Below are 24,887 nucleotides of genomic sequence, written 5' to 3'. Positions count from 1 at the left end.
AGAAAAAACGGCGACTAGAAGCCGAAATGGAAAACATCTTGCAGCGGAAAAAGGATTTCGACGCCAAGATGAGAGCCTTCACGATTCCCCACAAGACCAAGCCACCCATGCAGGAACTGGTCGAGGAGGAAGACTAACACGCCGAGGAACATGAGCCTGGCGCCGAAATGGTCGACGACCAGGAAGAGGACGAGAATCCCTACGAGGCTTACAGCTATGAGGAGGAAGAGGACAGCAGGTTGGACGCTGAGTCGGCCACCTCTGACCCGCAGGAGGAGGATTACCTGGATGTCGACACCGAGAGCCCGGAAGAGGCGGTCGACACATACCCCTCGAGGCCATCGCCGCCGGACGACATCGGGGCTTACAACTCAGTGATGAGGTCTGCGGCAGCAGCTTTCAAGCTCAAGCTCGACTAGGAGAAGCAGAAAGCGGACTTTCTCCTCGAGACATTACTCCCCACGCAAACAAGGAGCCAGTATCTACCTATGCTCGACAGCATCTTGGCGCAGGGGATGGAAGCATTCAGGGAGCCCGCAACATGCAAGACAGTCACTCTCAGAACCGAAAAGAAGTACAAACATTCATCGATGGACCCAGCCTACATTCGAGGCGTGGTCTCAGCTGACTCCATCATCACGGCCACAGCAAGGAAGAGGGCTAACGTGGCCACTACTTCTGGACCTCCTCCTGATAAGGAGAGCAAAAGGATGGACTTAGTGGGCAGAAGGATCGAACGGAATGCTGCGACCCAATGGCGCATGGCTAATTCCAATGCCCTCATAGACAGGCACATGTACCAGATCATGGAGGAGCTAGGAAAACTGGAGAAAGACCTACCCCAGGAGGCCAGGCAGAAGGCCGAGAAACTGGTGGAAGACTGGAAGAATGCGGCAAATTGTTGCCTCAAGACGGCCCTGGATGGAGCAGACACCTCCAGCAGGCTCATGATGATGGGTGTCACGGAAAGAAGACACGCATGGCTCAGAATCTCGGGCTTCAAGCCTGAAGTGCAACACAGCATCTTGAACACTCCGTTCAATGGCGAGACGCTGTTCGGGACAACAGTTGACGACAAACTCAGTCAACTAAAGAAAGACAATGAAACTGCACGATCCATGGGAGCTTTGCAGTTCAGAGGCAGCAAAAGGGGCACCCAGTCACGGAGGCCCGGCGGAAGAGGTGGAAACCAGCCAGGTACTTCACACCAGGCTTTCCAACAGACGCACCAGGCTGACTCGCAGGCGCAACCGAGTCAACAGAAGCAGTCCTGGCAGTACCAGTCAAGGGGCCAGTCCTTTCGAGGGAGAGGAAATGGACGATGACAGCATAAAAGAGGGGGCCAGCAGCCCGCCTCTAAATGACTTCAGAGACACCAGTGTGCCCGCCCACAGAAAGGATCCCAGGGGGCAGCACGTACAAAGGGGTCAGGACACAATGGACAACTACCACCACGTAACACCAGTGGGTGGAAGATTAAGATTCTACCTCCAGGAATGGAGAGAGATCACATCAGACAAATGGATTCTAAACATCATCCAATTCGGGGACTGCTTAGAATTGGAAGGGAGGCCAACCAGCAGGAGACCAAAGCGAAAGCCACTAGCAAACGAACAGCTACAGCGGCTTCAGGAAGAAGCAAGAGAGCTCCTACAGAAGGAGGCCATAGAACGGGTTCCCTTCAAAGAAAGAAACAAGGGAATATACTCAACGTATTTCCTCGTGCCAAAGGTCGACGAGACAATGAGACCCATTCTGGACCTCAGGTTCCTGAACACATTCATAAGAACACAAAAATTCAAAATTACCTCCCTGCAGGAGGTGCTACCGCGATTGGGGACTTCATGGTCACGCTAGACCTCAAGGACGCCTACCTGCACATACCAATGAACGTAACGCAAGTCAAGTCAAGTCAGAAATTTATATAGCGCGCTACATACCCAGAGGGCCTCAAGGCGCTTGAGGAAGGGATGGGAATTACTTGTCGAATATCCAGGTTTAAGTTGCTTTCTGAATGCTAGGTGGTTCTGTGTGAGACGTAGGTGAGTGGGGAGTGAGTTCCAGGTTTTAGCTGCGAGGTAGGAGAAGGATCTGCCTCCCATGGTGGTTTTATTGATGCGAGGAATGGTAGCAAGGGCTTGGTTGGAAGATCGTAGCTGGCGAGGGGGGGGTGTAGAAGGAAAGTCGTGTGTTGAGGCATTTGGGTCCAAGTTCGTAGAGTGCTTTGTGAGCGTGGGTTAGGAGGCGGAAAGTAATCCTCTTATTGACGGGGAGCCAGTGGAGGTTTTTCAGGTGGTTAGAGATATGGTCTTTACGCAGGATATCTAGTATGAGTCTGGCTGATGCGTTCTGGATGCGTTGGAGTTTTTTCTGGAGTTTTGCGGTGATACCGGCGTATAGGGTGTTTCTGTAGTCCAGGCGACTTGTAACCAGTGCATGGGTGACTGTTTTTCTGGTTTCGGTGGGGATCCAGCGAAATGTTTTTTTGAGCATGCGGAGGATGTTGAAGCATGAAGATGAGACTGCGTTGACTTGTCTGTTCATAGAGAGTGAGGAGTCCAGGATGATGCCCAGGTTCCGTGCGTGGTCCGTCGGGATGGGTGCTTTTCCAAGGGCCTCTGGCCACCAAGAGTCGTCCCAAGCGGAGGGGGAGGTGCCTAAGATAAGGACTTCTGTTTTGTCTGAGTTCAGTTTCAGACGGCTGTGCTTCATCCACTCAGCTACTTCTTTCATACCTTCATGTAGGTTGGTTTTGGCGGTGTTGGGGTCTTTGGTGAGTGATAGGATCAGTTGGGTGTCATCTGCGTAGGATATGATGTTGAGGTTGTGTTGGCGAGCGATGGTCGCGAGGGGGCTCATCTATACGTTGAAGAGGGTGGGGCTGAGTGAGGAACCTTGGGGTACGCCGCAGATGACTTCAGTGGCCTCGGACTTGAATGGTGGGAGGCGGACCCTCTGGGTTCTTCCGGTGAGGAATGAGGTGATCCATTCCAGTGCTTTTCCTTGGATCCCGATGTTTTTGAGGCGCTGTAGAAGAGTGCTATGGCAGACTGTGTTGAAGGCTGCGGAGAGGTCTAGGAGGATGAGGGCGACTGTCTCCATTGTCCAGTAGAGTTCGAATGTCGTCTGTTGCTGCGATGAGGGCGGTCTCCGTGCTGTGCTTGGCAAGGAAGCCGGACTGAGAGGAGTCGAGGGATCTGTTGCTTTCGAGGAAGGCGGCGAGCTGGTTATTGACGGCTTTCTCAATGACTTTGGCCGGGAATGGAAGGAGCGAGATGGGGCGGTAGTTTTTGAGTTCGGTGGGGTCCGCTGTGGGTTTTTTCAGAAGGGCGCTGAGTTCGGCGTGTTTCCAGCTTTCCGGGAAGGTGGCGGAGTTGAGGGAGCAGTTGATGACGTCTCGGAGGTGTGGTGCTATGATGGAGTCTGCTTTGTTGAAGATGTGGTGAGGACATGGGTCTGTGGGGGATCCTGAGTGGATGGAGTTCATCAGGCGGATGGTGTCCTCGGTGGAGATTGGGTTCCAGTCATTAAGGATGTTCGAGGGGGGTGAAGGTACGGCAGGAGATTGTGTGGGATGGTCTCCGAGTTGGTTGTCGAAGCTGTTGTGGATGTCTGCGATTTTGTTGTGGAAGAATGAGGCTAGGGAGTCGCAGAGGGTTTGAGAGGGGGTGATATCATTGGAGTTTGCTGAGGGGTTGGTGAATTCTTTGACGATGTTGAATAGTTCCTTGCTGTTGTGGGCGTTGTTGTCTAGTTGGTCTTTGAATGCGGCTTTCTTGGCAGTCCGGATCAGTTGGTGGTGTATGCGGGTGGCGTTTTTGAAGGCGTCCCTGGTGCTGGTGTTTGGGTCTTTTTTCCAGGCCTTCTCGAGGGAGCGGCAGAGTTTCTTCGATTTCTTAAGATCATCGTTGAACCAGGAGGCGTTTTTGCTGCCAAGTTTGATTTGAAGTTTTTTCGGCGGTGCTAGGATGTCGGCGCTGTTGGATAGCCATTGGGTGAGGTTAATCGCTGCTTGGTCGGTGTTTGAGGAGTGGGCAGGGGGGTTTTGAAGAAGCGATGAGGAGATCTGGTCGATGGTGATTTTGTTCCAGTTTCTTCGTAGAGTAGGTTGAGGTTGGTTGTGAGTTGTGGTCTTATTGTAGATAAAGTGTACGCAGCTGTGGTCCGTCCAATGTAGAGTTGTGGTGTGGCTGAAGGAGACATGTTTGCTGGAGGTGAAGATAGGGTCGAGTGTGTGACCTGCGATGTGGGTGGGCGTAGTGACAAGTTGTTTGAGTCCGAGGTTGGCGAGATTGTCCCGAAGGGAGGTGGTGTTGCTGTTGTTGCTCTTTTCCAAGTGAAAGTTGAGGTCTCCCAGTAGGATGTATTCCTCGGAGGGGAGGGCGTGTGGGGTGATGAAGTCAGTGATAACGTCGCTGAATTTTGCACGGGGTCCTGGAGGCCTGTAGAGGAGAGTGCCTCTGAGTGTGGTCTTGGGGTCGGTGTGGATCTGGAAGTGAAGGTGTTCGGCGCTAGCGAGGTTGACGTCTGAGCTGGTTGAGATGCGGATGGAGTTCTTATGGACGATAGCGATGCCTCCTCCTGTTTGGTCGGTGCGGTCCTTACGGATGATTTTGTATCCTTCTGGGATGGCAATGGTGATGTCTGGGGCTGATGAGGCGTTCATCCATGTTTCTGTTAGGAAGGCGACGTCGGGAGAGATGGTGTCTAGTAGATTCCAAAGTTCGATGGCGTGTCTGTGGACTGAGCGGGTGTTGAGCAGGATGCATTTTAGGTAGTTGGAGTCAGATCTCTGTTTTGTGTCCGTGGATGAGGAGTTGATCTTGCTGCCGTCGAACTTGCAGGAGTTGCAAGAGAAGGGACCATGGGTGTGTCCAGGAGTGGCTTGGACGCAGTGGGGGAGTCGGCCGGGGTTAAGGGCTAGGCGGGTGGTGGCATCTTAGGTGATGCGGGGGAGGTGGGTGGTACGAGGACCAGGGGGTCTGGCGCTGGGCGCGGTCCAGGCGCGGACGGGCGTAGACGGGCTTACCTTTGGCGCACCTTCGGCGCGGTCGCTGCGCGTTAAAGCTACTGTCATATACAGATAGTGGAGGGGGGCGGAGCGTGGGAGGGGCTGCTGGGAGGCGGGGAGCGGGGAGGAGACACGGTCCACGAGTGACCAACACAAAATGGACGGGCGAAAACGAAACTGTGACTACAGTCAAAGCGTCAGTAAAATAAATAAAATAAATAAGCAATCAATGCTGCGCAAAATACAATGAAAAGATTCTCATAGAAAACGATACCAGGCGCTATGTTCCCCTCTAGGCACTCAGGGAATGCAGGCGACGTCGGAGCGCGCTCACCCAGGCAGGCAAAGGGTGTTGGGAGCAGTGGCTGGGGCAGGCAGTCGGCAGAACCAGCAAACTGTGCAGGTGGAGTGGAGCAATCAGCTAGGAGATCGAGGCTGGGAGCGTGGGGGAGCGACCACAATGGAGCAAGTCCAGCTGGTCACAAACATATGCTCAGGTTCACGGTCGGAGACAGCCACTACCAGTTCACAACACTAGCCTTCGGTCTAAAATCAGCACCGAGGGTCTTCACAAAGTGCCTCGCGGCAGTCGCAGCACACCTACGAAGGCAGGGAATACACGTATATCCTTACCTCGACGACTGGCTAGTGAAAGCAAACTCGTACCAGAAATGCAAGAAAGACGCACATACAGTGACGAGCACGCTGATAAACCTGGGGTTCTCCATCCATTGGAAAAAATCATCAATGGAGCCGGAACAAGTAAAGATCTTCCTGGGGGCACAGATCAGCACCTTACAGGGCAGAGTGTTCCCCAGCGACAAGAGAGCAGGGGCCCTAGTGAGGGAAACTCGCCTCTACCGGAAGGGACAAGCTCGGACAGTGAGGACTGCGAGAAAGATCTTGGGGATGATGGCATCATGCATCCACCTGGTACCAAACGTACGACTTCACATGAGACCCATCCAAGAATGGCTCCAGGAACAATGGTCACAAGCTTCTGGAAGTTGGGAGGATCTAGTGGTTGTGACGCACGCAGTGCAGAAGGAAATGGCATGGTGGACCATGGAGAACCTAGCAAAGGGAAAACCTCTTACACCCCCAACAGTGACCATCATCACAGACGCATCCCTGATGGGATGGAGCGCTCACATGGAAGAGCTCAAAGTGAGGGGTCTGTGGACACCAGCAGATGCGACAAAGCACATCAATTATCTAGAATTGAAAACAATCTTCCTTGCATTGAAAGCCTTCCAAACAAGACTGTACAAGCAGAGGGTGTTGCTGCAGACAGACAACACCACAACAATGTTCTACATCAACAAGCAGGGTGGAACACAGTCAACAATGCTTTCGACACTGGCGCAGGAGATATGGAGATGGGCCATCCCCCTCAGGATAGACCTACTGGCCATACACCTACCGGGGAAGGAGAACATTCAGGCAGACTGGCTGAGCAGACAAACATCGGCATCCCACGAGTGGGAGCTCAATGCTCAGGAGACGAAGTGGTTGTTCAAAAAGTGGGGAACGCCATCAGTGGACCTGTTTGCAACACGCCAGAATGCCAAATACCAAAGCTTTGCATCCAGACAACCCGAAGAAGGGTCCCTTGGGAATGCCCTATGGATAGATTGGTGCGGGACATTTACTTACGCTTTTCCCCCGATACCACTGATACACAGAGTACTGAGCAAATGCAGAGCGAGCAACATGACCCTGATACTGGTCGCACCACAGTGGGCCAGACGGACATGGTACTCGCATATCATGGAGATGGCACAGAGTGCACCCCACAGATTCGGCAGAAGAAAAGACCTGCTCTCCATGCACAACGGAGAGGTACTGCACCCAGAGCCAGAGAGCCTGAGCCTAGTGGCGTGGCTCCTGAGGACATAGAATTCGCACACTTGAGGCTGCCTGAGAGCACCCTTAGGGTCCTTCGGGAGGCACGAAGGCCCAGCACACGGAAGTGCTACGTGGCAAAGTGGAAGACATTCACAATATGGTGCAGGAAGGAAAGACTTCACAATAAAATTAAGGACTCCACAGTGCTAAAATACCTCACGCACTTACTGGAGAAAAAACTCAGCTCGTCCTCCTTAAGAGTACATTTGGCAGCGATAGTCGCCTATACAAGGGGTGAGATGGGCAGGAGTTTCTTAACGTCACAGGTTGTGAAGAGATTCCTGGAAGGAGCGTAGAGGATCGCACCACCCAAGCGGGTGCCACCACCGGCATGGAACTTGAACATAGTCCTCACAGAACTCATGAAGGAGCCCTTTGAACCACTCCACAAGGCCTCACTAGAAATGCTGACCATGAAGACAGCTTTCTTGGTTGCAATAACGTCCCTACGCCGAGTGAGCGAGCTTCAAGCGCTAACACTGCAGGAACCATACATACAAATACACAATGACAGGGTTGTGATGAGGACTGACCCACACTTCTTGCCAAAGGTGGTGTCCAAATTCCATATGAACCAGTCCATACAGATACCGAGTTTTTTCCAAAAACCAACAAATAGCGCAGAGCGAGCCCTTCACACCCTAGACGCCAGAAGGGCAGTCATGCACTATATCGAGAGGACAAAAGGACACAGGCAAACAAAGCAGTTCTTCGTGTCATTCGCCAACAGTTTCATGGGAAAGGCTGTAACCAAGAACACTATTGCACGATGGATCGCGCAAACAATCCAACTCTGCCACAAACGGGCAGGGCAAGAACTAGCAGAGGGGCCACGTGCCCACTCCACTAGGAAAAAAGGTGCGACAATAGCCTTCCTGGCTAATACACCCATACAAGACATATGCCTGGCGGCAACATGGGCTTCAGTGCACACATTCACGAAGCACTACTGCGTTGATGTTCAGATGAACAGAGAAGCACAAGTCGTACAAAGGGTGCTCCAGCACATATTCAAGAACCAAAGCTCATCTGCCACCCAGCCGCCACAGAAATGAGAAACCGCTACAAAATCTATGCACAGCATAGTGAATCCAGAAAGATTCACGCTGCAAAACGAATAGTTTCTTACCTGTCGGTGTAGTTTTGCAGCTTGGTGATCTTTCTGGATTCACTAGCGAACCCACCCACCTCCGCCAGAAAGATGAGGCTGGAGAGGAAAGAGGTGGTCAAAAAAAAAAGCAGAAATGACTTTATATACAAAGCGGTTAAGAGAAGTTTCACCTACATAGAACATTGCCATCACTTCGGAGACGAAAGAAACACGGAGAAAAAAAAGAATCCGAAGATGGCGCCCAAGGGTGGGAGCTTCCGCAGGAAGCATGCCGACGTCACCGGAAATACACCCAAGGAGGGGTGACGCCGACCCCCACCTGGGCGACGAAAAAAAAAAAAGAAAAGACTACGAATCTGGACCCAACCACAAGACCGCGGAATATGCACAGCATAGTGAATCCAGAAAGATCATCAAGCTGCAAAACTACACCGACAGGTAAGAAACTATTCGTTATATTGGTGCATGTCCAAACCTGATAACAAATGGAAACAAACTGACGTTTTATAAACCTCACAAAACAACCACTCCATTTGGCAACCTCTGGCAGAGCGTCTGCCCCATATCAGGCCTCCTACCCCGCCTCTCCAGTGGCTTCTTGTTGAGCATTCCAAGTCACGTACATGGTGAAAGTGCTCCCTTCCAATACTGCCCTCCCATTGTTCCTCCAAATGCCCCTGGACTGACCACCTTCAAGTCTGGAGCCTCTACCTCTCAACCGAGCACGTAGAAACCACGTGCCAGGCCTGCCTCGCCTTCCAGTTGAAGAAGACTTTTTAATACCGATGCAAAGGCTCCAATAGGGGACTGAGATCGTTGGAAGAAAAAAATAGAAATGAAGGCTATATGGATGCCGGTAATGGAAGAGGAGCCTGACGAGCGACACTGAATAACAAGTGCTGGATATCAAGAGAAACAGAGGCAGTTCGAAGCTGAGATGGCAGAATTACTGCAAAATAAAAACTGTTTAATAGCTTAATAATGTAAGATATACCCTAAACAGGGGCAAACAATCTAAGGAGTAAAACACCCATAGACATAGAACCCCTAGTAACACCAGGGACACATACTGAGTTGTGCAAAGAGTATCGTCAGCTGATGGGGAAAAGCTCGCCAGTAAAGGAAGACCTGGGAGGATTTATAAGCCGATTCTCCAAAGTAGGACAGTGATTTCTGGCCATCACAAACCCCACACTCAGAGGACTTCTCATTGTATAACACAGTGGTCACGAGAGCAGCAAACGCATGTGGAATGCAACTTGAGGATCTGACTGGGGCTTGTTACCTGGAAAAAACACGTATTGCCTGTGCCTGCTAGTATCTCAGACTAGGGCTAAGAAGCGTTCAAAGTACCTGCTTCTTCAAAGGCAGTCCCTTCAAGGGTAGAAAAGATGTACAAAACCTCATTACAGGATCCGGTCTAATTAAGGCTGTAATTTATTGCAGGACTATGTAATTGGCTGCAGTCATGAAGAGGGCAATCGCATCAGCGTCCATAGGATCATCAACGGACATGGAGAGCAAAAGGCTATAGTCAGTAGACCTAAATATGTAAAGGCTACAATCCACCTAATAGTACATAGCCAACTCAAATGACCTGCTCAGCCAATATGTCCACCAGCAATGGGATGAGGTCGGAGGCAACCTCTGCCAGACCAATGTGAAAACAGGGCAAACGCTTTCTTTCTCCGTGGCAAAACCTTTGCAAACACATGCCTGATATCCTCCCTGGATGCTGCAGATATGCTAGACAAATGTGTATTGGCCCCTAGACGAAGACTACATGCTTGGAGTCTCGGGTTTCAAGCCTGTAGTCCAGCTGTCAATTACCAAGCCCCTTTCAGAGGAAAGCCCTTTTGTACCACACTGACAAATCCTTACAGCAGATGAAAAAGAATAACACTGCCAATACAAGAAAAGATCACTCCAGACGCTTGTAGGCTGATCTAGAGGTCTCGGTTCCAACAAATACAGCAACAAAGCCATACCAGTCAGAAAATAGGAGTTCAAGGAAGGAACCAACCATGGCAACGCGCTTACAAGGGAGATAATCCTTTAGGCCTTAGTAAGAGCTAGGAGCCGGTCCCCAAGATCATTTGGCCTCCTAAGTAATGACGTTCAACTAGGACACCCCTAAACACCAGTAGGGGGCAGACGGGTAGGTTTCCTTCTTGAATGGAAGAAAGTTTCCTCTGACAAATGGGTTTTAAATATTCTAAATCCTGGATATTCCCTCGATATGTGGAAAATCTTTTCAAACTTCAAGCCGAAAAAACTGGAAAGAAGAAGCACTATAACTTGCAAAACGAAGTGCAGGGCTTGAAGGGAGCAATAGTAGAAGTAACAAGAGATTAACAGAATCTGGGATTTTACTTCCCCCAACCCCAAACAAGATCTGATCTTAAGACCAGTTACAGACTTAAGTGAGAACATGGTGGGCCATATTGCTTTTTGTATTCCACAAATTCCCTTTGGCAGGCTACTTGGGTAAAAAGGAGTGAGATGTCCATGATTTCTTGCTCCCAAAAATGTTTTAAGTAATTTAAAACCAGAAAAAAGGACACATGGATTACTGCCTAGAATGTTCCGGAGTAAGTGGGCACCTTAATGTCTTGTGTGGATTTCATAAAGATGTATGTACATTTTAAGCACGCTCTCACCCACCAACCTAGGTGACATGCTATATCAGTGGTTTAGCCTCCTCCGTCTGACATTCTAAAGGTCATTCCTTTGTTTTCAGTCGGGATCCTATGTGCGAGTTTAGAAATCCCAACATATAATCCATGAATCCCCAGCTTTCTTCGGGACCTGGATCCCAATTTATAATTTAGGTGGCCGAAAATCACATATCCTGAAATGTTCAAGAGGTATTCTCTCATGGGCATCTTATTAGCACACACTTTCATGCTCTACACATATAATAATCTCTTCACTGGTTTACTCCACCTAAGGAGTTATTGTGGGGAAAATAGATTTAACCCCTTGGGCGCGGCCGCGATTCTGCGCCTGTGCGGCAGAATCGCGAGTGGGTGGGTTTATGACGGCCCCCAGCCGTCCTCAGCACACGCCCACCGTAGTGCATGACGGCTGGGGTCCGTCATCAGCATCAAAGGGGTTAATCATATGAGAGATTCACATATACCTATATTTAGTATTGATACACTAGAAATCTCATTGCTCAATGTAAATGCCATTGTGCCAAAATAAGTTTTGCTCTGTAGGCAATCATTAGAAAATTGGCAAATGCATGCAAAGAGGTGATGATTCTTGTTTTAAAATCACCACATTCGGTGTAAATCTGTTAGAGGTGTAAAACACTTATGCTCCAGTCAGTCTCACACTAATCATAGTATTTGTTAGGCTCCATGGAATTCCATGGAAGGGAGCACCCTGGTATCACACAATACGCTGTAAAGTAATGTAAAGTTGATATATGCATGGAGATGGAGGGTCACCGCACCCTAACTACAGTCACAGTTAAGTCATCAAGAGAGCATCTTGCATGGTCACCTTTTATGTGTGCTGCCTCCAAATATTGACTACTGGGGCCATTGGCGCCGTTTTTAAGCTGCAAGGCCCACATAGATCACCTGGCTGCTGTGTGTGGAATGTCCAGCGTAAAGAGACTTTGCTTTTAACAAACAGTCCTCATGTGTCGCACCAGACCTTACAAGAGGGAGACCAATGACAGCAGAGGTAAGTAGAGATGTAGGGTGTTGTAGGGGCATTGTCTGTTCAGCTCACCAAGGCCCAGGGGCTTTGGGTGCAGGGGTGCCTTTCGACATCTGAGTCTTCTTACCGGAGCCAGTCGCGGTCAGAGGAGCTTCTGGATTCTGACTGCAGGCGTTGTTGTGGAGTCCTGGGGGGGGTCAGTCAAACCTGGATATAAGGTCCGAATCGCTGGGGACCCTGTTCTAAATATGTGGTCTACCTGGACACAGGGCGGAGGCATCTGGTACAGAGTGGGCAGGGAACTGGAGTACTTTATGTTGGATTCTTGGGAACAGAGCCAATATCCTCGGGAGTTCTGGTCTTTTTTAAAGTGCAGGCAGTCTTCCTCAGGTTCCTGCTGGGTGCAGGATCTTAAAAGCTGGAGACAAGCCGGTAGAGCTGGGACCAAGTCAGTAGTCTTTTCAGGCTTCACTGTACAGCATCTTCTTCGTCATTCTGCGTACATTGCTACTAGTTTCCAGGTCTGGGCGGACCACCTAAATACTAAGATATGGGGAATTTGTAGGGGAGTAGCAGGTAGGGATAGTTGGCACCTCCCCTGGGGTGACTACACCCGCTATTATGCCACCCTCCTGTGGAAGGGGGCATAAACCTAGCCCTGATTGGAGGAGTCCCCCTTATCTTCAAGATGGAGGGAACTAAAAAGTGTGCTTAACTTCGGCTCCTCCACCTTAGAGGTTAAGTTGGCAAAGGTGGGCACACCTTCTAGCCTCTCTGATTTTTCTTACCTAAAGAGGGGGTGTAAACTAGAGGCTGCTAGCAGCAGAGGCTGGGGTTGCATTACAAAGCGGCAGGCATTGAAGCTTCCCCTTCAAGCAATGGGCCCATCCTTGGGAGGAGGTGTGACCACTCTGCCCAGGATGTGCATTGATTTTAGTCACAGAGAAGAGGCTCTCTACCCGGGAGTCCAGAAACGTGTCTGTATGTGGCAGGCTGCCTAAAGCCAGTCCGTGACCACACGAGACAGTAGGTTTTCAGTGGGCATCTCTGAGGTTTCATGGTTTAATAAATTTCACACTGGTATCCGTGTGGATTTATTACAAGGAGGAGTTTATTACCAAACACTCCTGGTTTCAGCAAAGCTATCCTGGTGTTGGGGAATTGAGTTATCGAGTTTCCAGCCCATGTACTCCTTATGGCTTCCCTGGCACTTAAACAATTGTGAAGAATTTACTTAAGTATTATAGGGGCATATCAAATCATGCAGATGTGCCCTCACCTGTAGTATAGTGCACCCTGCCTTAGGGCTGTAAGGCTGGCTAGAGGGTGGGGCTTATCTAAACCTTCAGGCAGGGCTGTCTGGCATCTCACTCAGGTAGGGTGTCATGTCGGCTTTGTCATTTTTCACCTCACAGGGGCATGAAAGGGCAGTGGCATGTCCTAGTGAGGGGTTCCCGGAGGTCCCTCTTCAACTTCCAGGCCTTAGGTTCCCAGGGTACCACTTACGATGGACTTACAGGGGCAGAAGTACCAATTGTGGATATTTTTTTAGGGAACGAAAACTGTACTGGCCGGGACTCGGTACTCGACAGTCAAAGTTGCATCAAACGCCAGGCAAAAAGAGGGGGGAGGGGGTATTGCAACAGAACCCCATTTTCTTGCATCCACATTTTTTTTATTTTAATATGGAGTTGTTGTTTAAATGTTTATTACTTGTTTTATTCGGTAAGAAGTTGGCAGATAGTGCTGACTTGTGATCTGTTTCATCTTCAAAAAGGAAGTTCTCAGTACAGATTTTTGTAGTTGCTTATTCGGCATGTAGCAAGCTAAGGCTTGTAGCATGAGTGCATTTCGTTATTTTAATGCAGTTGCTTATATTGAAAGTAATCGCGCTAAATCTAGAGAAGAAATGATTATATTAGCGAGAGCAATCAGCTGGTATTAATAGTGTATATTGATCGTGTACCAGTGGTCCGAAGCAGCAGGTAGCTCCCTGGTGGTTGGTAGAAGCATGGTGTTTACACTTTTTCTAAATGAGCAGAACTCCAGCAGGACATGTATTGACTTTATTAGAAAGCCACGGGAAAGGCCAGCTGCAAAACGTCGATTTTCAAAGAATTCCCTTTTTTAAGCTAATTGAAGTGCTTGTCTAAAATGTTATCTTGTAAGCTTGTTTTTATTTGGGTACGGTATGTAGAGAGTCGACATGAGGGAATGGACGGGGAGATTCTAGCAAATGGAGCAGACATTTGGAGAAGTTTACTCTGCATCAAGAGGGGAGGAATATAGTAATAGAGTTCAAAAGTAGCGTTCTGCTGTTTGCAAAGCAGGTGTCCAGCACTTCAAAGCCAACATCCAGCTGATGACGATTTTCAGGCTAATTGAGTCATCGAGCCGCTTCCCTGAAACAATTATCCGAGCTGAGGCAGTGCACGCAATGTTCTCCCGGACCCCGCTTGCTTCTGCTTTGCTGTGATGACTCCCTGTTGCAATAGGAGTGCTGGTTGAGTATTCTCGCGTTTTTCAAAGTAGTCCATACTTGTAAATACAATAATTGGTAAATGCGAGTAAGCCAGATTGCTTCCTTTCTCGAACTATTTGTTAACAACAAACGGTTTAACCAGGCTTCTTGTACAAACGGACAAAAGTGTAACCTTTTTTATTGAGAATCTTTTCTTCTATTCCTACAGTATGCTGGCAGATAAGCTGAATATGACTCCAGACGATGCTGAAAGGTGGATTGTCAATCTCATCCGAAATGCAAGACTGGACGCAAAATTAGACTCCAAACTGGTAAGGTTTATTGGCCTGACCTTGATGTTTGATCACCTAGGCTTCATTTTAAATGTTCTTTATTATCCTGTGATTATGTATGTGTGGAAGTCACATTATGACCTAATATCTCGTCACTGGATGGCTTAATTTTGACTCCTTTTAAACCTGAAATAAGCAGAGCATCTCGGGTGGTTCTTCTAACCGCTGGCCACACATCTATACATCTATACATCTATACAAACGTTTAGCAAAAGCGCCTTCATTCAAGGGACCTTATGCCCAATTTAGCCAGAAGTTGGTGTTGGCGTTTGTGCTGCATTGCTATTACTGCATGAAAGAATAGTTTGCTGGTTTTGAATGTTTTTGGGTACAATCAGATATCCACCGATCTCTTTAGAACGAGGCAGTGATTTGGATTTAATTGTAGTGAATGCTCTATTTTGATATTTTTATTTGTTGTTTAAGCTTAATTTGGCAATTCAGTGATTCTAAGAGCTTATTGTTCAGTGATGCAAATATTTTTACTCGCCCCCTTCGTTCTTGGTTGTGTCGTATTTGTAATGCTTCTAATTTTCAAGACTGCACAAGAACTCTTAACGTCTCTGCTGATAATACAAACAAGATGTCGGACATCTAGTGGCACAGCCTGTTGCTCTTTACTGGATTAAGCGGAGATTGAAGATTATAAGAGTTTATTGCATAACAGTCTGAAAACTGCAGTTGTAGGACAATTTTAAACTTTTCAATTAAAAAGACAGTCTTTTTTAGCCTCCAGTTTTCTTAGTTCTGTCCCTTCCTTTGCAGAACAGTATTTAAGGAGATTTCAACATTGATGCCTGAATGCTTCTGTTTCCCATAGATTTGATGTATGTCACTAACAGCTGTATGTGTTGTAAATGTATATAGTGGCAGAATCTGTCATTCTTTTTTTTAAGTTTGAAAAGCTTTATTGAGTTGAAGACAACAATGTAAAACATCAGTACAATAGCACAAATAAAGAGCAATAGGAATTAAAATAATTGTGGAGAATAATGTGCCAGTAAACAAGAAAGGCCCCAAAAGGGGAAAAAATCTGTCATTCTTTATTTAAAAGTTGTGTTATCACAAACTAGGCCTAAGGGTATTGGAACACTACGCAGAAATTGTACTTTCTAGTGCAAGAGGTGATCTATTTAGGACCGTGGTAATTCATGCTAGCAAATAAATATGGTAATAGAGGAGACATAGGGTGACTTATTAGAGACAAATAAGTGGGAAAAAACAGGAGGTTGTGTTGGAGGAGGAGAGCAAACAGTGTATTGCAGTGTCACCTTAATGTTAGGCTGTGTATCATTTTCCAGTGATTGGTGCAAGTTCAAAGGGAAAATGGCCAAGCAGTAGTTGCTTAAGGCGGAGTGTGTGGTAGTCAAGCAAAGCTCATTAGAAGTGCTTCCCAGTTTTTTTGTGCAAATAAGAACAACATTGGGAAGCTTATAAGTGCTTTCAAATAAACCAGGTCTGTATTGCGGAGTAGTATTGTACCTCTAGAAAATAATAATTTTGGCGGTTACTTCTAATTGCAGATTCTTCACTTTTATTATTTTCCCCAGGCACTTTATTGGATCTAGAAATTTTGATAGAGATCCTGCAAGCTTCTAGTTGGTGGCTTGTGTATGTGGCGCTCTGCCCACTATTGTCGGTTGATACCTTCTTGCGGGGGGAAGTGTCCTCACCGAAGGCTACAGGGTTCAGACTGTGTTGTGATAATCAGTGACAGACCTGCACAATGTGGGACTAGTGCTTGGGCTCGGGGTGTAACACCAAGACTTGCAAAGAATATACCTGCATGCAACCAAATGTGATCCAGTACTGTGAGCCAAACTGTATGTCACCATAAACGCAGAAAGAAGTCTCGAACCCTGCAAATTGATGGTATGGACACGTTCTTGCTCATCAGGCTGCTTCTCCCCAAAAAGGTCCTTTTGGCTGTTGAGATCATACTTTGAGTCGAAGTCTTAATAAGAAATACAGAAAATGAAAGCAGGCCCCATTCCGCCACTCTGTTCAAAGAAGTCAGAAGGGGTGTCTGGGTGCAGATCTGTCCTGATCACCAGTCGCAGAGCTGATTCTTCAACTGGTCCCATTGTGTCCCAAATTTACCAGGCCATCGACTATACTGGAGTAGGGTGATCCCATTTAGGTGTCCGTGCTGCATATTATAGTTACTTTTCTGGCTCCCTCTGACACAGGCACACAGAGGCCTCAAGTTTGGTTACTACTAGAGTATCAGTCCGCTTTGCCTTCTGAGCCCCTCAAACATGCCTCCGGGTCTGTACCAACTCTAGTGCAGACTTCCTTACTGACTCCAAGATCCGCACCAGTCTGCTCATCATTGATGCTGGTTACAACATCAGATGCCAGACGTTTGGCCCTGCCAACTTTGCTGTGTGGCTTCAAGCCAAATCCATTTTAACCCAGACCAAGGTTTTTCCTTAATTCCACTCCAGCACACTGTCGCTGTACACTCTGTCGGACAACCTTACTGTTCCCCAAGGAGCTTCTTCATCTTTTTGGGTCTGATTCTGATCAGCCTGATGAAGACTGAGAAAATGGGGATAATTTACACCCACACTGTGATGAGTATGACATTTACATGGACTTGCAAAAAGTCGGTGGACTGGATACCTCCTCAAACACAGGGCTAGGGTAGCCCATTGGACCCTGTGCATAAGAGCATATCTTTGTGTGTTGTGTTTAGACATGCAGCTGAGGTCCAGTACTTGCAACTACCCTCAGTGGAAGTCAAAATGAATGTACTGACTGAAGTATTTCTCCCAGGGCGGACTTCATCTGAGCCCTTACTAACATTTTATTGAAGCCCTAACTGACACCCTAATGGGTACCAAGCCAAAGCATTTCTCTTGCTCACTAATAAACCGAAAGTTGGCCAGACACCAAAAGACTGATTCGGTTACGCTTTTGACTCCCTTGCTCTGTTCCTAACGTCTTAGATTTGTGTGGTCTAGGCTTCCACCAGTTTAGGTGAACCAAATGCATTCCTACAACCCCTCCGGACAGGAAAACTTAAAGGATTGAGGCATTTGGAAAACCAATGTTCTCCGCAGACAGTTTGGTATTACATTCAGTCAATGTATCTTGTTCTGTACCTATTACGTACGTCCGGATCGTCAACCTCCCCTCAGAGTCCGCTTAAGCGCAGAGATACTCCTTCGGTAGTCGATTCTAGCGCTATACAAACACATAAATAAATAAATAAATAAAAAATGTGGCCTGCCTGTTAAGCCATTTCACGGATGGCCTTTGGAAGATGGCGGTTCTAGAGAAGTTGCAAGGCTCTTTGGTAACCGTATAAACCAATGACACAACAATCTGGTGGTGAAAAACCGAAAGAAAAAGAGAAACCACAACAACTAGTTATGTAGCCTATTAGTACTGTATAGTATCCCAGAAAAAATGTTTCATTCCATAAGTGAGACTACCATCAGAGACAGACTATTATTAGTCAGATTTCCATTAACTGCCAAGAATGGCCAGTGTCATCATTTGGATATCCTTCCTTCCTACCACTCAACCTCTTCAACACAAAGGGAGATCATGTGGTTCGGATTTCGTGTCAGTTCCTTTGACCTCCACATGGAGTGATAGAAAAGGGCTGATGACCAGCTTGGTCACTTAGCAGATATCCTTTGTTTACATCGTCTGATTAAGTATGGTGATGGAAAAAGATGAAGTGCAGTGCAAGTGAGTGATGATATATAAAAAGGATATGGAAGAGAAAAACTCTTTATTATAACATCTCTCCCAAACCTGATAAAAATAGTGCAGATGCCGCATGTACCAAATATGCTGCTGATCGTAATAAGTGGTCGACTAGTTTCAGCCAAATGGGCAACTTGCCCAGGCTTTCTTCAGGACCTACGCTTAAAATTAGCTACTGCATACGTGAAAACATACAATTGTGCATTGCCACATTACCTCCATACGGGCAGAGTGATTTTCACACCTGGAAGAAAGAATTGCAAAGAAACACAGTAGTTGTGAGGACACCTAACAGAGAAAAATATTTGCCCTTTTTTCACGCCAAACTCAGTGGCTTAATCTATATTTAAAGAACAGGTCCACTCACTTGTCTTGTATATGAGGTATTGGCCTCACCTCACCTGGTAACCACTCAGGTAAATGAGACCCCGCCTTGTAAAGAAGGTAAATATGCTATTCAGGGGGGTATTCAAAAGAAAAAAACGGTTGGAATATGCTCCATAAACCAGTACTCCATTCAAAAAACGATCTCAGTGTGGAAGAACGCATCCATAAAAACTACTCTCTTCGTAGAGTTGGTCTAGTTTATTAGTCAAATAGTGATATAGGACCTCTGTATTTAAATGTGCAATAATGTAAATCCCAGATAAAGTGTTTGCATAAGCGTTGCACAGGTCTCAATCACTCTTTACCTTGCAATATCGCAACACTAAATTGTCAAAATAATCTTAATCATGTAGTGTGCATACTCATCCTACTTTTTTTAACCCAAATCCTGATTCAGACCCCTCAGTAGGGAATAGACCCTCCCTCGAGTCATAATCCTGAATGGACGCTGTGTGTTCCTTCAGATGAAAATACAGTATACAATGCATCTGTTACCGCCCTTTACTAAAAATACCACGAATGACAACACCCTACTACACGGGCGCGAATAGTGCTCTGCTCATGATTATTTGGACACCGGAGCTTATCTACAGTTGGCCCGCAAGCCCGATCGGCGCTTCTACTGCTTATCACATGTAATCTAATGCAGGAACGCTGACAAATCCGCTTAAGCGCTTTAACTCTTAAAACGCTCAACTACCTCTAGCAGCCTCACCGATCAGTCGGTGCCTCGGGCTTCTCCTAAGTTCGTGGGAGGTCCCGAGGCACCGTCCTCGCTGCCATTTTGAGCCATCAGACGCCACGAGAACTTTGCCTCACGTCATTGAACTACAAGATGACGTCATTAATGGCGGTGTCGTAGTTTTATTACTAAACTCATGTTGAGCACAGCGTTCATTAAGAATACAATGCTAGATTGTGTTTATGCAAAATAAACAACCAGAAAAAGTGGCATCCCAAAAGAACCATAATATGCTATATAGGTTATACTACAGAGCACCGGAAGTACAATCATCTCATTGTGGCGTTCTTTGGGACAGAGAAAAGTAAGGCGGTTCAGAAAAGGATTTAGATGGTGAATATTCCTTCGCAGTAAGATCTGCACCACACTCTCCAAAAAGCAGCCTCTGGAAGGACTGCGAGTCTAGAACTGATTTCGAGTCTAGAACTGATTTTGTTTGGAGACAATATTGAGGTCTCTGAGAAACTGGCTGTTTCTCTTGGTTCTGTTAACAGGATAACTAACCTTTTACTTTAGAATTTTCATGTATTCTTAGGCACTAATCCCATTTTATATCCGTAAAATCCTTGTAATACTGTAAAACAATGTAGCATATTACAATGAGTAGTTTCCTTAATTCTAACTGTGAAGGAAAATTCAAGGACCCTGTCCTTTCATTTGCTTTCATTGTTCTAAGCTGTATGGGTAGTACCTATTGTTCACATGTTTTAATTGGTGGGAGGTTACGAACATTTAGCTAGTCATAACTTGTGAGCCAGACTAAGAAGTAGGACCAATGTACAGTCTGCAGAATTCTTCTTTGAATTTTTGTTAGCTTTCATTTTTGTTAGTTAGTATAGGCTTTATAGCTAATGTCTTAGCAATATACACAGTAGCACATACCTTAGATCTGGTTACCTGCCAGAGTGATAACATTTCTTGATAAAAGAAAATAAATATAACGGTTCCTTCCCACTTTTGTTACCATTGCAGATGGAGCACTAATTTACACTGTACCAAAGCAATTGATAGTTTTATCTTGTTGATAAAGTGGTGTGATAAATCAATTCTGAGTGAAAGTCTGTAATAATGATAAACTGCCTCTAAAATGTCTGAATAAGCAGTCACCAAACATCTCTCAGTAGGTTGTATGCCTCTCCTCACCCCCAGTAAAGTGCATAACTTTCACTCTGTCATTCATGGCTGCGAGGTCCTTTGCTTTAGTCCTGGGACAATAAAAGGTAGGGCTATTTTCGTTTACCATTAGTGTCACAGGCCCTAAGACGTTCACTCCAATTGAATTGGACAAGTACTCCTTTGTTTAGCTGGTGACTCTTGGAATATCTTAGTGAAGCTCCTCCATCTCCTGGAGCACAGTGTAAAGCTTCCAATAATATTGAACAACTTGAGTTCCCTGTTTTGTGTTTTACAAAAACAAAAGGGCCTATATAAACCAGTAAGTATATTAATAGCATCCTTAACTATCACCTGCAAAACAATGAAGAAATCCACATAATGTTGAGCACTGTGAAACAAACAGTAGAATGTTTTGGATGATTGACTCAAAACCAGAGTGCTGCACTACTATTTGAAGTGCCTTCAAGGGAATTTATTTTAGTATGTATTTTGTAATTTGTGATAGCTTTAAAAGGATGAAATCATAATCCTTAATGTGAACAAATCGAGTGCTATTAGACTCTAATTCAATATGAACTCAATTTTAACAGGACACAACATATAAACAAAACACGAGGTGTATTAGAAAAATAGATTTTTATCAATAGGAATTTTAAAGGATACACTTCATATACAGATAAGTAAACAAACAAAGAATAGGTCTGTGGGTACACACAGAAATAAATCAATACGTGACTCAACAGAACCTAAAAGACATCTATCCCCAGTCACATTGAATAAAACAAGATAGGGATAAGATGTAGGGTCGACGTTTCGGTTTCCTAAGAGTTATTTGTAGAAACCATCTTCAGGACTGCTGTCAATTGAAATCTGTACAGAGATATTGTAATCTATTCGACGTTTTCAGCACCCTCTTAGCATATAGAGCAGGTAGTGGACTTTGCTGTGCTAATGGTGGCGTTTCGAGGTATGCAATCGCCCGATGGGCTGTAAGTCATCAAAAAAGTGAATTAAATCACAACTCCAAGTTAGAAGATAAATCTTTCCATACGTGGGTGGTCAATTTCAGAGCAGATAATACGACAACCATACGGTGGTAATCTATTTAAATACGTGATCGACTGCACGTCGCGCGGCATTCTGCTTGTTACTAGTTTCTCGCTCCATGACTTGGTGAATCTCCGCTTTGAAATTAACTTTCTGCATGCGGCAAGATAATTTCTGACTCGGCTCGGCATTTATACTGGTCTCAAAGGTTGATATAATACAATCTTTGCTTGCTACTTTAAATAGATGACCACCGTATGGTAGCCTTGCATGTATAGGCTGCATTATTTGTCTTTAATTCTCTCTTGTGTCTATGCAATACTGCAAGGAAGACTGCTTAAGAGATTATTTTTGATTGCTCCGGGGTCCCCGCACATGAGCGGGACGATTCACTAGATTACGACTATAACAGCGATACCCCTACTACAGAACTGGACTTACAGGTAGGAAACTACTCTTTCTACTGCAAGCAAAGCACCATAGGTTTCATTTTTGTCCCGTTGCGATCTTCGCCTTGTCGCTCCAGTTGGCAAACAAAGCATTCCTTGCTGGCTTTATGGCAGTTATTGGGTTTGAAAAGATGGAGTGACTAACTTTGGCAGTGTAGTCTCAGTAGTGTCACAGCCTTCCTTTGGCTGCAGCCTCATTCACGTTCATCACTCCTTATTCATATAGATAAGCCTGTTCTGGGTACAGTGGTCTGTAGGCTTCCTTTACCGAAGTTCAGACCTGGAATGTTTGGAGCCCAGCGTTCAGAAGTATTTTAAAATATGATTTGTAGGTTCCCAAATTCCTCGATACCTCTAAGTAACGCCCTCATGGGTCGTCTTGCCAATGTGCCCAACGCCAGCCTCCCAGAGACACCACGTTCTTCTGTCCTCCGCTGTATATGAGCAGCAGCTTTACAAATATCTGGTTTATTGAAAGAACATGCTCCCCACCTTCCATATTTATACATATGGTTATTTGCTTAATGTTGTGATGTAAAAGATCGACCAGTTTATTTTAGACCAGTTTTGTTTAATTTTTTTCTGCTTCATGTGTTGCTTTGACGGTCTACGCCAACATTTAAAATGTAACTATTTTTATTTTTAAATTGCCCCTTTTAGGGCCATGTGGTGATGGGGAATAATGCAATATCTCCCTACCAGCAAGTGATTGAGAAAACCAAAAACCTGTCTTTCCGCAGTCAGATGCTGGCTATGAACATTGAGAAGAAAGTAAGCCAAAATATTCGAGCCGAGGTGAGTGAGACCGCCCACGTTTCTTTGCCTTTAAGTATATTTCTGAAATGTATGCACAGCTGAATCACTAGATGAGTTGCATACCAAGTTCATGACATTTTCTTAAGGTTTCTATGTAAATTACTGACCATTCACCTTTCACTATTTCATGTGGTGTACAATAACTGCTCTTATGTATTGGCATGGTTTAACATGATTTTTTATTTAGGGTATTTATAGAGCTTGGACGTACTTCATAGGGGCAGATAACACTTTGCATAGCACTATAGATCTGGCCTGCATGCGGATATTTCTGCCAAGCATGGGAAGTGTGTGTTTCTTCCAGAGCGAGGAGGTTGACATTCAGCCCCAAGGTGTTATGCTCAGTGGTTAACCTGTTTAAAGAGCTATATCCTGCTTTACCGTTGACAGTTTAGACTGCATAGCAAGGCCATTGAGAGATGGAGTTTATCTAGGTGAAACACATAACAAACCGTCCATCGCAACTGTACGATAGAACGTGATGAAGTTCTACATCCACACCGGTAGATAATTAAACTGGTAGCAAAAAAACCAAAGGAAGCGAAACCGGGATCAAATGTTATGGTAATTGAACAATATAAACTAATGAACATTAAAGCGAAAAAGTTCAAATGAATAGAAAAACAATCATAAATCACCAGAAAGCCCCCCAGGTAGTGCTTTGAATGGCAAAGAAGAAATACAATTGTCAGTAATGAAAATATCAGCTGTATATTATAATCAGAGTAATGTTAACACAATTTATATCCGTTATTTTACACTGTATTTTTACAGAAACCCTAATGGTGAAAATGAATAGGTGCTATCCACTGTCTGGAAGCAGTCCACATCTCACCACAGGAGAGCCATCCGTGGTCAGGTGACACTGTCAGAGTCCCATTTGGCTTCGGGCAGAGTATGGCAACTTTCTAAAAGTGTAATTTCTAAAATAGTCAAATAAAATCTGACTTGAGCATTAAGTAAGATTTTAAATTACTATTAAAACAAGCAGCTCCCAAACTGAAATTAAGCACGATGTTCTAGTGTAACCCAGTGGGAGAAGCCAGCATTGCTGCAGTGAAAAGGGGCTTTGAAGATTTTTACTGCCAAAACATGTAACAAAATGTAAATATACATGTCCTACTTTTTAAATGTCATGCACCCTGCCCTGTGGTCACTTAGGGCTTGCCATAGGTGGGACTTTACAGAACTAAAAAGAAAGGTGTAGACCTGGAAAGGGTTTATTTAGCCTAGTCGAAATAGCAGTTTAAAGCTGCATACCCAGGTAGCACGGACAGTCCAGGCGACCTGTTTTATAGTGCTTCTTTAGTGGGCGATACAATGAGTGCTGCAGCTCACGAGTAGCATTCATTTACAGGCTCTGCATATATGCAGCACTATGTACTAGGGGTTAGTAAGTAAAATAAATGTACCAATGAGGAATATGTAAATGTTATAATTTTTAAAGGGAGGCACCAGCCCTTTACCACTGGTTAGGAGTAATGTGATCTGAGTTCTATGGCCAAAATGACAGAAGGCAAAAACCTGGGGGGGGGAATACCACACACACAACTTGTCATTTCCAACATCTTGTAGGAAGGGTTCGTCCGAAAAACTGTAACCAAACTCAAAATGCACACCATAACAGTTTGATAACTTTCAGAAATTCAAGTAGTGATTTGTTTTTCCAATTTATAATACTGGTAATTTTATGTTTTCTTCAGGCACCACACTGGGCTGCGGAGTCTTCTGGATTCTACTAAGATATTGAAGAAAATTTCACCCAATCATTCACATCATGAACTCTTTTATTGACAAAAAATGCAAAAGAATGTGCTTGAAAGTACATAGTTTGAATAAATATGGTCGTATTTCCTTTTAGTTGTTTGGTTGGCAGTCAGTTTTAAGGTTGTGTTCTGTTTCTGTGTGTTTGTGTGGGTATAGCATACCTAATGAATGCAATGTAAGCAGATTAAAACAACCTGCACTTTCAGTCTTAAGACACAGTAGGAAATGCCTCTTGATTGCATTGTACTCAAATTTCTTTCCCCAGTGAAAATCTGATCTATCACATCAGCCTTTACATGAATTTAAACTGATCTTGTGAACCATATC

General features: G+C 45.6%; 1 protein-coding gene across 1 annotated transcript in view; it reads left to right on the top strand.

Annotated features, from left to right (window-relative positions):
* The window catches only part of EIF3E (eukaryotic translation initiation factor 3 subunit E), a 231,129-nt gene extending 206,476 nt beyond the window's left edge, over positions 1-24,653 (top strand). Inside the window, exons 11-13 of the mRNA XM_086966115.1 lie at positions 14,393-14,495; positions 22,638-22,772; positions 24,497-24,653. Of these exons, the coding sequence (XP_086822241.1) occupies positions 14,393-14,495; positions 22,638-22,772; positions 24,497-24,535 (277 nt within the window). The 3' untranslated portion in view covers positions 24,536-24,653. The remainder of the gene's footprint in view (positions 1-14,392; positions 14,496-22,637; positions 22,773-24,496) is intronic.
* Positions 24,654-24,887: the final 234 nt, after the last annotated feature.

This window comes from Lissotriton vulgaris, chromosome 4_1, assembly GCF_964263255.1.
Source record: "Lissotriton vulgaris chromosome 4_1, aLisVul1.2, whole genome shotgun sequence".
NCBI classification, from domain to species: domain Eukaryota; kingdom Metazoa; phylum Chordata; class Amphibia; order Caudata; family Salamandridae; genus Lissotriton; species Lissotriton vulgaris.
Note: the sequence above shows the minus strand (reverse complement) of the source record. Positions and strands in the feature narration are given on the sequence as shown.